The sequence below is a fragment of the Sinohyriopsis cumingii genome, chromosome 5 (assembly GCF_028554795.1).
Source record: "Sinohyriopsis cumingii isolate HCF-2022 chromosome 5, ASM2855479v2, whole genome shotgun sequence".
NCBI classification, from domain to species: domain Eukaryota; kingdom Metazoa; phylum Mollusca; class Bivalvia; order Unionida; family Unionidae; genus Sinohyriopsis; species Sinohyriopsis cumingii.
Genome location: NC_142965.1, coordinates 34187661 through 34202771, shown reverse-complemented (window position 1 = coordinate 34202771; position 15111 = coordinate 34187661). Strand labels below are relative to the sequence as shown.

The following is a 15111-nucleotide window of genomic DNA, read 5'->3' as shown; positions in this document are numbered from 1 at the left end:
TATTTTAGAATTCACCTTGGGCACTTAAAGGTTGGAGCATTTCTGAGGCTTAAGATCATTTTCTGAACCTTTTTTTATTTTATTTTTTCCATTAACTTGTGTGGATCTCCCATATTTACAACTTTAGCTAGGTTTCTACTTACAGAGGGCCATGCCTCCACAAATATTTGAAAATTGTAAAATTTCTCCTGGTCATCCATAAGATCATCTACTATAGTTAGGAGGATCTTGGGAATGCAACAGAAATCGGTTCAGGTCCAGCAAATCTGCCTTGGCTGGCAGTATCGCCTAAGAAATGTGAGGCCATGTCAATGTCACAGTCCTCATTTTCATTTTCCTGCAAATCTTACTTTATTTCAGTCTGTTGATAATTTGATGATCAAAATTCTTTTCAAAGTGCATCAAATGATTAGAAGATTTCTTTTAAAACAGCTGCAGTTGCTTCCATACCTTCTGGTTTTGGTAAAATTGACAATCAAGCAACTGTGAGTTTCCTTTGTTTTTTTTTATCTGGCCTATTGCACCCAGTTTGCCCAGTGTGACATCACAGCTGTTAAAAATGACACTGGTCTTGCATCCAATATGGCTAGCAGTGGCTAGTTTGAAAATCTTATTTCTCAAGAATATCAAAGATGGTTTCATTACTCAGCTTTTAAAAAGAAAAAAAGCTGTTACATTGAATTCCTGGAATTTCTTTTCAGACATTAGAGTGTCAGTCAGGAATGTTTATCCCAGTAGTTATTCAAAAAGAATTAGGACTTGCATCAAGTTGACTGCTTAGAAATTAAAATGATATTCTACCCAAATATTTTACCCAAGAATTGTTCAGGATCAAACTTTTTATAGCAAAGATTTTTAAGTTGCACAAGCAGTCCTCAAGCATGACAAGTCCATTTTTTGTAACCTATTTAGATTCATGATATTTTCAAATACAGATGTATTAAGATAAGTTTTCATTCTATGTCATAAAAATCAAGATCTGTTCTGATTTGATCCTACTTATGACTTAGCTCCATTATAATTAGGATGTACAAGTACTTAACTCCATTATAATTAGCATGTACAAGTACTTAACTCCATTATAATTAGCATCTACAAGTACTTGACTCATTATAATTAGCATGTACAAGTACTTAACTCCATTATAATTAGCATGTACAGGTACTTAACTCCATTATAATTAGCATGTACAAGTACTTAACTCCATTATAATTAGCATGTACAAGTACTTGACTCATTATAATTAGCATGTACAAGTATTTGACTCATTATAATTAGCATCTACAAGTACTTAACTCCATTATAATTAGCATCTACAAGTACTTGACTCATTACAATTAGCATCTACAAGTACTTAACTCCATTATAATTAGCATGTACAAGTACTTAACTCATAATTAGCATGTACAAGTACTTAACTCCATTATAATTAGCATGTACAAGTACTTGACTCATTATAATTAGCATGTACAAGTACTTAACTCCATTATAATTAGCATCTACAAGTACTTAACTCCATTATAATTAGAATGTACAAGTACTTAACTCCATTATAATTAGCATGTACAAGTACTTAACTCCATTATAATTAGCATCTACAAGTACTTAACTCCATTATAATTAACATATACAAGTACTTGACTCCATTATAATTAGCATGTACAAGTACTTGACTCCATTATAATTCACATATACAAGTACTTAACTCCATTATAATTAGCATGTACAAGTTAAGTGGTCAGGATATAAATTGCTAAATAATGATGAGAATAGTTTGCAGTTTGCAGATAATCTTGGTGGACTTTGATTACCAGTACTTTATCTCAATTTTACCCGATTGTTATTCCCAACCACATTTATTTCCGTGCAATAACTTGACTTCATTTTTCTATGCAGTTCAACCTAATTTGGTATACAGTTTAGATAAAACTTTGTCCCACTTTGTTCGATGTCATTTGTTTAGCTCGTTTTAGCCGGATTGTCAGACCTATCTCACATTTTGTTTCTGCACAATAACTCTCTTGACCATTGGTTTTGAACATACATTTTTGTTAGCTGCTTGATATTGATGTGTTTTCAGCTGAATTTCATTGCCAGTAATCAGCATCTTCTTGTATTAGAGTTATAGCCCATAAGAGTCTGACCCCCATTCAGTCCATAAGAGTCTGACCCCCATTTAGTCCCACTTTTCCATTTTCATTCTGCATGATAACTTTTATTCATTATTGGATTTCAGCCAAATTAGGTACAGTGTAATATTGATGAGACCTTGCATGAGTTCCTTATTATTAGCATTCGGGTAATTTTTATGCAGAGATACAACTCTTTGTATTAGAACCATTCACATTCATTTCAGCAACAATGCAATGTTACTGGAAAGTAATAATGTATTGTAACCAAATTTGGTATGCAGTATGATATTGATAAGAGTTAAGCTGTGTCATTTGGCACTGTTGTAGTACCTTAATTCTTTATGATCTGATTTGAAAGAAATGTAGTACACAGCTTAATATTGATAAGATGACATCAAAGTCGGATTGTCAGTGTCACTGTTAGATTTTTAGCTCGAAACATAATTTCAGGAGAGTTATGGCATCTGATTTATCAAACTTGATAAAGGTGTCCTGGCCTCTCTCAGGTACAGCTTGTAAATATAAGTGTAAAAGCAAGGTAAAGATGCCCGTCTGATTAGCTGAGTGGCATTTAGAACTCTCTTCAGCAACATGTACAGTGTAGGACGAGTGAATTTGATGTAGGACAAGTCAGAGTTCCAAGTCACTTACCCTGTGGGTTATACATCCAACTGAACATTTTATAAACCCTGTATTACATTGTAATAAAATGGTTTTCATTTTGAAAAGTCATTTATTCTGATGAGATTATAGTATGTAGCAGTGAATAATATACATTGATTGATTGATATATACATTGATTGATTGATAGCAATTAGTTTATATTGATTTGCTTTCATTCTTAGATGAGTTCTGAATGGTCTTTCAAAGTGTATTTACTGCATATTTGTAGATTTAACACCAGTGTTTGAGTTTAATTAGTTGGATGTACTTCAAGTGATCCATTAACAAAGGTCATAAAAGGTAGTCCTGGGAACATGCATTTGTTATAGATGGGATTATCAAATCCATGTTATTATGTTCAGCCATTATTGCCTGATGACCTTTCCTGTTTTGTCTTCTTTTGTCAATATGTCAAACCACCTTTTATTTTTTCAGAAGTAGGACATAAAGATATATAGAACAATTCCATACTCATATAACTCCACATTTGGGATTCATTTTAGGTATGTTTGACCAAACCAGAGTGTGGGAGGCAAACCTTAGCTGAGCTAATGATCCGGCCCGTTCAGCGGTTACCATCGATAATGCTTCTTCTAAATGGTATGACAGATTATCTATGCTTACATGCTATTTTCAGTAACATTCTAAGACTATAATTTCAAGCAAATGATCACTGCTCCGGTGGCTTAGTGGTTAGAGCATCTGCCTTGGATGCGGGAGGTCGTGGGCTCGATCCCCGGCCGAGACATACCAAAGACTTACAAAAATGGTACTAACAGCTGCCTCATTAGATGTTAAACATTAAGAGGTTAGGACTGGTCAGCCTGGTGTCAGGATAATGTGATAATGTAGCTACATTAAAAAATCCAAATCACACACACACACAAACACACACAAGCCAATGATCAGTCTTCATTAGTTTATAAAAATAATTATATTGTTTAAATACACAACAAAAGTATTAGTTATGTAATGTGACTAAAGCCAATAAGGCAATTTCCTTGCCAGAAACATCTGAACATTCTATATTTGTTAAATATCATGCTAATGGTTTCATCAGATATAATCTGAGCTCATATGACTAGCCGTTTATTGTTGGATAATATGTCATTGCTTTCAAATGCGACTGCTGTCACAACTGACGAATTTTGCAGGTCATGTATCAGGCTATCCTCAAGACAATAAGACATTTGATAGGCTCTCCAGTAACTCTGAACAGGTAGTAGCTGAGTTATACTGATTGGCAGAATTTTTCAAAATGCCAATGGCATCAATTTCCGCAGCCGTTAAAGCTTGTATTAAATTAGGAAGAGATTTCTATTTATAAAAGGGATGTCTTCTACACTCAGCCAATGTACACACTTAAGAAGCACTTTCACTGTTATGCCTTTATTGTAAAACTGCATTAAAATCTGCCTGGTGTTGTGGACCTTCAATCAGCAGTTTGTTTTCTGGTTACCAAGCATGCCTTGCCAGTGTACTCTTCTGAAAGTTAAATTTTCTTTGCACATTTGGTCATGGAGTTTTTTTTTTAACCTCTACATATATGGCAAAACATAAAGGCATCTTCACTGCCACATTCTTCACTTGACTTAACTTCTTTTTGAAAACGTAGCCAGCTGTATGTTTTAAACTATTGCTGCACAAAATTGTATGTTTTCTCTTACGAGTAACCATTGCCTAATCTTAATGATGAAGGCTCCACTGGTTCGAAAAGACCTGCCAACTCTTACAATTTTGCCGTAAGTCTTACAAAAATTACCCTTAAAATATGGACTTTGGCATACTAGCAAAAACTATGGAAAAATGATCGTTGCCAAACAGTTGGGATAATTGGTTCATCCCGAGTTTTATTTGGATCTGGGTTTCATCTTAGAATTAGTGAAATTAGTCAGGGAACCAGACTAACTTTACAGCAGCATTTCAAATGCTTTAAACTGCACCTATTTGTTCATGTGAAGTGTCTGTATGATCAAACTGTTGATGATAGAATTTTTATAAATGGTGTCCAGAAAGCGATGCATGTTTAAGATGAAAGGGAAAATAAGCTTCTAGAAAAGTGTTAATAATCAACACAGAAGAATAAAAAGGAGTATTCAGATTCTTGTGAATAAAAGCTGGAAAGGACACAATTACGTTTATTGAACATCACATGCCAGTTTGAGTATGTCTCATGGTGGGATATGTGATCACCATCGTCATGTGAAATGGAAAAGAATTTCCAAGAATTATGTCAGGTTGAGAAATAGCAACAAGCCATTGAGCTGCATAGGGTTTGGAACTAAAGTTTGTGCAACTGTACTAGTGGTAAATAAAGTCTATACGTACTTTACAAACTTTTCAGTTGAGCATAATGTTTATTGTCAATGCTTTGAACTGTTAATTATGTTTTCCAGCTTTATAATAGCAGTTATTGATATTTTGTAACACCTTACCGAAAACTGGTCAATCTTACAGAAAAATCAACTGCCTTACTGAGATGGACTTATCAGGTTGGCAGGTCTGGTTCTATAACAATACTAATTTTGACGGTCGGTTGTACAAATGCAGTCCAAATGATAATTTTATTTGTTTTGGCTCTATTTAAATTTTTTTGCCTTGGACACCATTATCATTCGAACACTGGCAGTATCTTGGAACAATGCAAGACATACAATTTACATACTGGCAACCATTTTTAGACCAAACCTTTGTTTGGTGTTAATCAGCAAAACGTAACATTGGGATGCATTTGTTTACATACCGTCAATGACTTTTGTCTGTCAAATTGGAACAGTCTGCATATTTGACACATGGCACATGGATAGATAAAACACTGTATCAAGTGGTTTTATATTTCTATTTTCTCTTGAGTAGATCTTCTTTACTTAGGGTTGACAGGTCGTCTCATTGCCCTCCTTAACATTTTCATATAAATTTACAACTCTGTATTTTGAACAACAATAGTACATGGTTGAGACACTCGTTGTGTAATACTTCCAACACCTAACAATTATATTGTTTTCTTTTTTTGTTCCTTTTATATAGCTAGTTTCTACAATGAACATTATTTAGTTTTTCATAAGAGTACAAAACGTGATGAGCATTGTATAGAGTGAGAGGCAATAATAATCTTGATGAATAATACTGTGAATCTGTTAACTAAATTGCAAAAGTGCAGGATTATTTTAATTTAACTGGATCACTCTGGTGGCCTAGTGGTTAGAGTGTCATTCTCGGAAGCGGGAGGTTGTGGGTTCGATCCCCAGCCGAGTCATACCAAAGACTTACAAAAATGGTACTAACAGCTGCCTTGCTTGGCCCTCAGCATTAAGAGGTTAGCGTTAGGACTATTCGGCCTGGTGTCAGGATAATGTGACTGGGTGGGACATCATGCTGCATGACGGCAGCATGATGCCCCAGTGCTGGACATCACTATAAACTGCACACTGCAGACATCGTAGCAATATGACTGAAAAATTGTTAAAGCTACGTTAAAAATCCTAATCACACACACACATTAATTTAATTGGAAAAAATTTGGTGGGAAAAATTTCATTGTTGTACCAAGATGGAAATCCCAGTCATAGGGTTACAATATTTGTCTCCTCACAAGGCTAATCCAAATAATCAACCTCACAACTGGGAAATCCAGTCATAGAGTGGAAGAGCTTGTGGAATGGCTATATCAACATATAATTTTCACTTGAAGACTTAAGAAAATGGTGCTGACCTGATTTCCAGTATGACTAAATTGTTAGCCATCTTGAAAATATATCTATTGATACTCCTGAATGAAAAGTCATATCAACATGGAGTTTTTACTAGAAAGATTTCTTATCATGTTTAGAAAGTTAACAACACCCCAGAGCAAGTCCATCCTTTCCAGAAAAATGGTTTTCTTCTCGAAGCTCATCAAGCGGATTGAATCATTGTGTCAGATTTCTGGGATAAGGACTCCTTGTAGGTCTTCATCACTGGTCTTTGATGGTGTACTGGGTTGAGCAACTTGGCCCCAAGAAAAACCATGCATACTGAATCTAGGCACTGGACATTACTTACCAGGCAGGTCATGAGGTATTTGTTTCTGCAAGTATGAGACATTGTGCTTCCCTAACCAGGACCAGGGAGCATCCTGTCTCCTCAAAGGACAGAGACTGGATCAATAGCCCCCACTTTCCTCTGTTTATGTTCAATTACTGCTTGGATCATGGGGGTTTCCTACCACCAGACAGAGACTGGAACACATAATTTCCTCACATGGTACCATGGATGAGTTTTCGGTGGCCAGTGGATTGGGCAGGCTGTTAGCCCTTCCCAATCCCCTCTTCAGCTTCATTATCAAATGAAAAGGGAGGTGGGTTATCAGTAACATTCTGCATTAAGAATGGATTACCAATCAACTCCGATTAGGAAACAGACAGTCCTGTGTCAACCCACCAACAGAAACAGAACATTGTTGAGATCTCTACTTTGAGGTCTTTAGACATGAGCATTCTGACCAGTTAGGGGATACTCTTGGAAATGCAGATTAAAGTCAATCTTTTGTTGCTTTCCTGCTGATCAGTGTTGAGTGGTATAGCACAGAAACTAGTACAACACCATGAGGCAGCCAGACAAATGAGCAGATTCACTCACCCCCTTTAATGTTGAGCCTCATTGTCTGGATTGAGGAGCATTGGAGGTAGAAATCCTCTACAGGGACATGGTCTGACATCCCAGTGAAGACTTGGAAAACAATGATGCTTAAGCAGGGTCAAACGTTGATTACAACAGTGGCTTTTCAATATTGGAGGCTCAGCAGCACCAGTTATTTGCCACATCCCCAGGCCAGGATAAACTGGGAAAGAAACATGTAGCTTCCCCATCTAAACAATCAGAGCAGTGATCCCATTGGAACCTCAGTACCACATTATACATTCCTTCTTACCCCATATTTGCTAAAAAGGGCACTCATAAGAGTCAGAGCAGTAAGTTTCTGGACACTTCCTTCCTTATGGAAGTAGTTAGTTCAAGGAAATTCTCCCACTCATCCCAAGTAGCCTTTTCTGATGTCCCAGTAGATGCCTGACTGGGCTACTTTTCAGAGGTCTAGGCAGACTTAACAGACCTGCCAACTCTTACGATTTTGCCATAAGTCTTACGAAAATTAACCGTAAAATAAGGACTTATGGCATACTAGCAGAAAATACGGAAAAATGATCATTACCACAAAATCTGAAAATTGGTTCATCCGTGTTTTATTTAAATCCGGGTTTCTTCTTATAATTAGTGAAAAATTAGGGAACCAGACTAACTTTATAGCAGCACCCCAGATGCTTTAAACTACACCTATTTGCTCATGCTAAGCATCTGCATGATCAGACTCTTGATTATTGAGTTTTTAAAAATGGCGTCTAAAAATGCGATGCATGTTTAGGTCTCACTGGACAGTTTATCTGGTGAATTTTCATCCAACAATGACCTATTGCAGAAAAATGAGAATAATTTTACACTGAAGATGAAAAAAAAAAAAAAAAAATTGATTTTTGTAGAAGGCATGCATGTGAGATTTTGACCGCGGTAATCAGGTTAATTCCTTATACAATTGGTGGCTTTTATACTGAACCAATACTGCCTCCAACCCCTCTTTGTTACATTCAGTTTTGACAGCAAAGAGCTATTTTGAATATTTTCCTGTGATATGATCATATGGCAGCTAAAATAATCAGTATGTGCCTTATGCATGAGTAAAGTTCACTAGTACTATAACAAATTATCATACATTTCATCACCCCTCAACTATCTTGCTTTTTAGATATTTACCTTTGTAGCAGACATGTAAATACATAAGCCAAGTCAGCTGTTCATTTGCAGCCCAAGTTACGCTTTTGATCTCCAGTGCTAGTTTAACTGTGACATGCAGCCACCAAACAAGCCAGCCCATTTTCAAGCCTAACTCAGAGTAAATCTAAACCACATTACAGATTTAGCTTCAGTGTGAATTTATATATGCGAGGCTTATAATAATTAGGTTCATGCCTTCTACCATTAGAGTTACCAAAAATAAAGTTCCAAATTTCTCCAGTGTCATCCGTTGTAAACATTGTCCGACTCAGATTCCTCATCTGATTATCTTGAATGAAATCACGGAAGAGTTGATCATCCACTGTATTAGAAACACCACATTTCTCAAATGATTTGATCTAATTTGGAATTCCCTCCATCACATTACACACTCACCGAGATACTAACTCAATCCCTGGATGCCTCACATTTCCTGCCATTGTAAATTCTTTGGGCCAATCTGTAAGTGCAATGTTTTACATGTATTTGCCTTGATGCTACCAGGGATCACAGCTTGGTATGTTTGATGTTGCTGCAACTTCTGTTTCACAGACTGCATCAAATGCACCTGAAACACACTGCTATAGAACCCACTCATTGAAACCTAACTTTGTTTTCATAAGGGTTTCTATTATTCGAATTTTCTTCAGATGAATGGCACTATAAATTCAAACTAACTTTTTCTTGTGCCAGTCGCACACGTTTCTCCAACAAACCAAATTTCTCTGCAGAGTTGACAAACTTTAAATGTTCCATTGCACGCATTACATTTTCTTTTCCCTGTATTGGTGAAAGTATCTAAGTTTAGCAATTCATGACGTATATCTAAGTGACACAGTGCACTGTAAATGACAGAACACTGACAATTCATCAACTCAGACCATTATTTGTATAGAGGTTGAGCATGGGGTTTGTAAGAGACACTTTGATCATTACTGTCCTTCAAATCTCATCAAGAAATTGCTACAACTGAAAATGTTAATTGTGCAGTATGATCAAAGGAATTCAACATGGCATTGAACAAGTATCAAATTCATGGTAAAGGATTGTCCACTGGATAAACAAAGCAGTGCTGCTTTTATAAACTAAAGGATTAAAGTCATATTTATCTAATTAGCAACTCTATCAAAACATTGTGAATTGAGAAAACAGCCTTTACAAGCTAAGGAAGGAGAGTCAGATTTTAATTCTTTTTTAAGTCTCTTTTAGAAGATGACCCCTACTCTGCATTAATAAAGTTTTTTGGTAAAAAGGTCAACTTATAAGTGAGTAAATATGGTATGTTGTAGGAATGCTGTAGTGAACACCCAGTTAAGACTAGGTCTTAGTATGATTCAGTGGCAGAGGGGGCGAGGCAAAGGTAGACATGTCTACAACTATGCTTAATAACAATCTATCACATTGTCTTCCCAATGCTAGATTACAGTATATATTCATTGGATGCCTTCAGTCTAATACAGGATCAACAGTATGTCCACATCTTCACATTTTTCTGAATAATTCCTCAAGTTCTTCCGAGAGAAAGGACCTTGACATTGTAGTTCATCTTATTAGGCTACATGTGATCGTTAAACAAATTACACCCTAGTTTACTCAGCTTGACATTCCTCAGGTACCATGGTTCTTAAGAAAACTCAAATGACCATCAATCAATGTACACTTCTCCCCCGATAACTTGGCTTGCGTACAATGGGGTCCAAAAACATAGACCGCACTATAAGCGAGGGCATGAGTTACCAAGTGACCTCCAAAAAAAAGTTGTGCAATCTCCGCTGACAGCATGGGGGGGGTGGAGAAGGTGCCAGAAACTGGACTGTTTAATGGCTGGACATTTGTAATCACTTTGAGAATAACTATTAACTGTTGACAATTTCATGTTGATTCAGATTTCCAGCATCTATCTACCGTTTTTGACGATAAAACAAGCAATATTTCAAAGTTTCAGCTACCTATTGTGAATGAGTTTTTCCTCAAGCTCAACAAATAAGGGTCATTGAAAAGATGTATAGTTTAAAATATGGGATCCATGCTAGACCCCGCATTATAAGCAGGTTCACGAGTTATCAGGGCACAAGTTATCGAGGGAGTGGTGTAATTTTGATAATACAACCACTTGATAGTGCCTGGGTTTACTTGATAAAGAGGTGCCCCCGAGTGGTCTAAAGCGCTCTTCATTATGGATCACTGCCATCTCACCTCTGTCTGCATGGGTTCGAGTCTCGGATTTGGCCAATGTGGGTATGTGAGAAAGCTTGTCAGTAGCTTCTTGTGGGTCGGTGGTTCTTTCCGCTGTTTTCCCAGGTTCTTCCTTCACCATTAATACTGGACACCATGTATAGCCTATTGTATGGTGAAAAATGGTGCTAAACCCCACAACAACAACTTGATAAGGAAAATGGCATCAGGTAAATATAGTACAAAGAAAGTCATGACATTTTACACTGTGCAAGTGTCAATATAGGCAGCCAAATATGTGAGATATTCTTGAAAATTTGGCCTCCAGTTTTGCTGGTTGTTGTTGCTGTGATATGTCCCTCAAACACCAGTCATGTGTAATTGACTGTATGGTGGAGATGCTGCCTGATTATAGTGTTTTACTGATAAGTATAAAACAAGCAAACTTTTAAACGTCAGCTGTGGAAAAGGATGTGGATTTTTACTTTAGTTGAATTGCCTTTCACTGAATAACCTACTTTTTTGTGTTGCGGTGCAAACTAACCTATTATTTGTCTGCCCAGCTTTCTTGCAAAGAATCAGCTGTTTTTGGTAGCTCTTGAACCATATTGAATCCCTGGTTTCAGCCACACATGTGCCAAAGATGATCAAGATAAAGTTCTTTGTCCAGTCAGAGCCTTATGTTTGTATTTGGCTAAATCAAAAGGGAAAGAGGGGTTGAAAAAGTTCCTTTCACCCTCTCAGAGGTACATCTGATATTTCAAAAGCCAGCAATCCTAAGTGGATTAGTTTGACTATCATGAAATCTTTCTATTCTCCATCTGGAAGAAATCTTTATGAAAATCCAAACCATAAGGTTCATACTGTTGCCATGTCTTGAGCTTTTGTTATCTTAATCATTCATCTCATGGTGATATCCTGAACTGTCACCTTTTCGGTGGTCTCATTCTACCTTTGTCCCCATTCTTCCTCCTATTGATGGTGCACCACAGTGATGGTATAATGCATTAGACCTTATTTTGTCAGCCCAGTAAGTTGCCAGAAAGTGACTTAGTCTACAGGAGCAGCCTACTGGAAATAGGTTGCAATGCTGTAATGTGTACCATCAGTCTCCCTCCAGGTTAGTTAAATAGCAGTGTAATAGCATGCAATGCATGACTGCAATTGAAATGTAGTTTTGGGGTATAAAACTAATTTTTATTCTGTAATACATGCCTGCTACTAATATTAATATTATCTTTGTCTCTGCCCACTCTGATGTCCATTGTTCTTGGTCCAAAATATAAGACACTATTCTGAATGAACAGAATTGACTAAGGCATTGGACTGGGACTGTGTTGTTTTTGTTCTAGACTTCCAATTACTAATTGGTAGAAAGAATTTCAAACATGAACTGAAGACTAGCACCAAGTAAAAAGATCTCAGTATAATAGGAGCATATAAGTATTACATAATTAAAATAGTTGCAACCTTAAAACAACATTTCTAATGGCCAGTGTTGAAAGCTTCCCATTAGCTTCTTGTGGGTTGGTGGTTCTTACATGATTTTGCCTGGGTTCTCCCTCAACCAATCACACTGGCTGCTATGTATAGTCTATCTTGCCCTGAGAAATGTTGTTTAAACCAAAACAACAAAAACAGACTTTTACTGGGGGGTGGGGTCCACCAGTTGTACTGGTTGCCATGAATAGCCTATTGTGTGCTTAAAGATGACATTAAGCCTACAATATATCAACAACAACAACAACATTTCTAATGTGTGGGATGGGTATTTTTTATTATAATGAGTACATTTAAATCTGTGGTACTTCACTTTGGTCACAAAACAAGTTCACTGACAGGTTCAAAGAAGGAAAAGTTTCCAGTGTGATACATATAACACTGCCTGTCAGAACCTTTACTATACAAAGTACCTTTGAAAACTTGTGTTTTTGTTTTGTCCCACATTGTATTCTGAGGTGAACATCTAGTGTCAGACTGCACAATCTTGATTTAATTATGTACCTGATAGTTAAATAAAATAAATTTATTGGTAAAGTTCCATTCTTGTATCTTTCACATTCAGATAAATGTTTCCATCATGATATCCTGCATGTTACCAAACTCTAGACTTTGGGCAAGGGACACACTTGTCTTTTAGTGGCAAAGTGTTGGTGGGAAAATAAGTAGAAGTAAGTTAGCAGTATCATTTTGTACTGTAATGTAAGTTAGCAGCCACATTTTGTAATGTCAAAATGAGTTCAACATTTGGTTTGTTGCTGGCTGAATAAGCATGTTCAACAACATTGTATGGGAGCTTCAGAAATTAGCAGGGGGCCCCGAGTGGCCAAGTGGTCTAAAGCGCTCTCCGTTACGGATCACTGCCATCTCACCTCTGTCTGCGTGGGTTCGACTCTTGGATTCGGCCAATGTTGGTATGTGAGAAAGCTTGCCAGTAGCTTCTTGTGGGTCGGTGGTGCTTTCCAGGGTTTTCCCGGGTTCTTCCTCCACCATTAATACTGGCTGCCATGTATAGCCTATCGCGTGCTGAGAAATGGCGCTAAACCCCACAACACCACCAAGCCACCTCAGAAATTAGCAGCAGTTCCTGAAAACACTCATCAAAGATGAAGCTTCTCGTCTTACTTTATTTGCAGATGAAATGTTGGATGAATTCATTCATTTCTAACTTGGTTTTAGTCTCAAAACTAAGTGGCTGGAGCGTCTGTCTTGGATGTGGGCGGTTGCGTCATAGCATAGACTTCTAAAAATCATACTTGCTGCTGCCTTGCTAGGTGCTTAGCATTAAGAGGTTGGTGTTCGGCTTTGTGTTAGGATAATGTAACAGGGTGGGACATCCTGCTACATGTCTGGCATGATGCCTCAGTACTATTCATCACTATAAACTGTAACACTGCATACATTATAGCGATATGACTGAAAATGTATTAAAGCTATGTTAAAAATCCAAATCACACATACACTTTTACACTTAAGCATTTGATTTTGAAGTTGGAAAAGTCTGGGATTTCCTTCGCTTTCATAAGTTTCACATTTGGACATTTTGGCTATATGCTATATTTTCTGACTAGGTAAGTACTTTTTGACCTGAAAGTCTGGACTTTGTTTTATATTCCAAATTTACTTAGATATGGATTTTGTCACTGAAATCTTTTAGTACTATTAGTAGGACTAATTTTGAGATGTAATCAGCAAAATCAAAAATTGTATAAACTAATATGATTGGTTTTTATATTATAACTGTTACAAATATTTTGTATGCGTTGGTTTGTGCTTATATTTTCATGATTTCTCTGACATGGAATAAAGGAAAACAATTCACAAGCCATGCAGTACTTATGGTCTATACTCTGTAGAGTACTGTACCTATGCAAAGCATATCATTTGTTCAAAAAAAAAAAAAAAAAAATTAATATTGAATTTTGCTTTATTCATTTGTTTCAATATACCTCATTCTTCTTGATCACATTTTAGCCATTTGATTTACCAGTATTTTATTCGATGAACTTAAGCAATTACTAGCATGACTTTTTCATTCATACAATTGATTCTGATATAGTCTATATTAATGACTCCAATGTTCGATGAATATTTATATACCATGGATTAAGAACATAACTATGATATATTTTTAACACTATCATATATTCACTAAAGAATGTTCATAATACAAGTTAAAATTCAGAATAGAGATGGGCTACTCATAGTTCGTCAATGATCTGTTTACAAATCAGCATTTTAGCATAAAGCAAAATGTTGTTGTGGGTTTAATGCAGTTTTTCAGCACATGATAGGCTATACATAGTGGCCAGTATAAGTGTTGGAGGAAAACCCCAATAAGAACCACCTACCCAAGGGAAGCTACTTGCAAGCTTTCTTATATACCCACATTGGCCGAATCTGAGACTCAAACTCATGTGGACTTTGGTGAGATGGCAGTGATCGATAAATGTGGGTGCTTTGGACCACTCAGCCACCCGGGCCATCTAAACTAAGGTCAACTCATTACCGAGATTCATTCTTAAGAAGCTGTTGTTTTGTCATCACTCTTTGATTTTAATTGATAGATTGGTCTATGGTTTTGTGGGTTATGGGTGAGTAGCACAGAGATGATGAAAATTACTTTACCCATATTGTTCGATAGTGTGACTTTTGTGATATGCAGTGCCAAATATCATTAAGTTTCTACTGGAGTTATAATGACAGGAAGACAAATTACCTATTGCATGAAACTGATTCATACTGCTGTGAAAAATCAGCAATTCATTAAATACGCAAACCTAACACAATGTAAAATCAAAACATACACTTCCTTTCAAATTATATTCACCTGATA

At 36.5% G+C, this 15111-nt stretch overlaps 1 protein-coding gene across 1 annotated transcript in view; it reads left to right on the top strand.

Moving 5' to 3' along the window:
* LOC149798915 (protein ECT2-like) overlaps nucleotides 1–15111 on the top strand; it is a 191614-nt gene that overhangs the window by 107790 nt on the left and 68713 nt on the right. The window contains exon 14 of the mRNA XM_089957002.1: nucleotides 3299–3395. Within this exon, the coding sequence (XP_089813128.1) occupies nucleotides 3299–3395 (97 nt within the window). The remainder of the gene's footprint in view (nucleotides 1–3298; nucleotides 3396–15111) is intronic.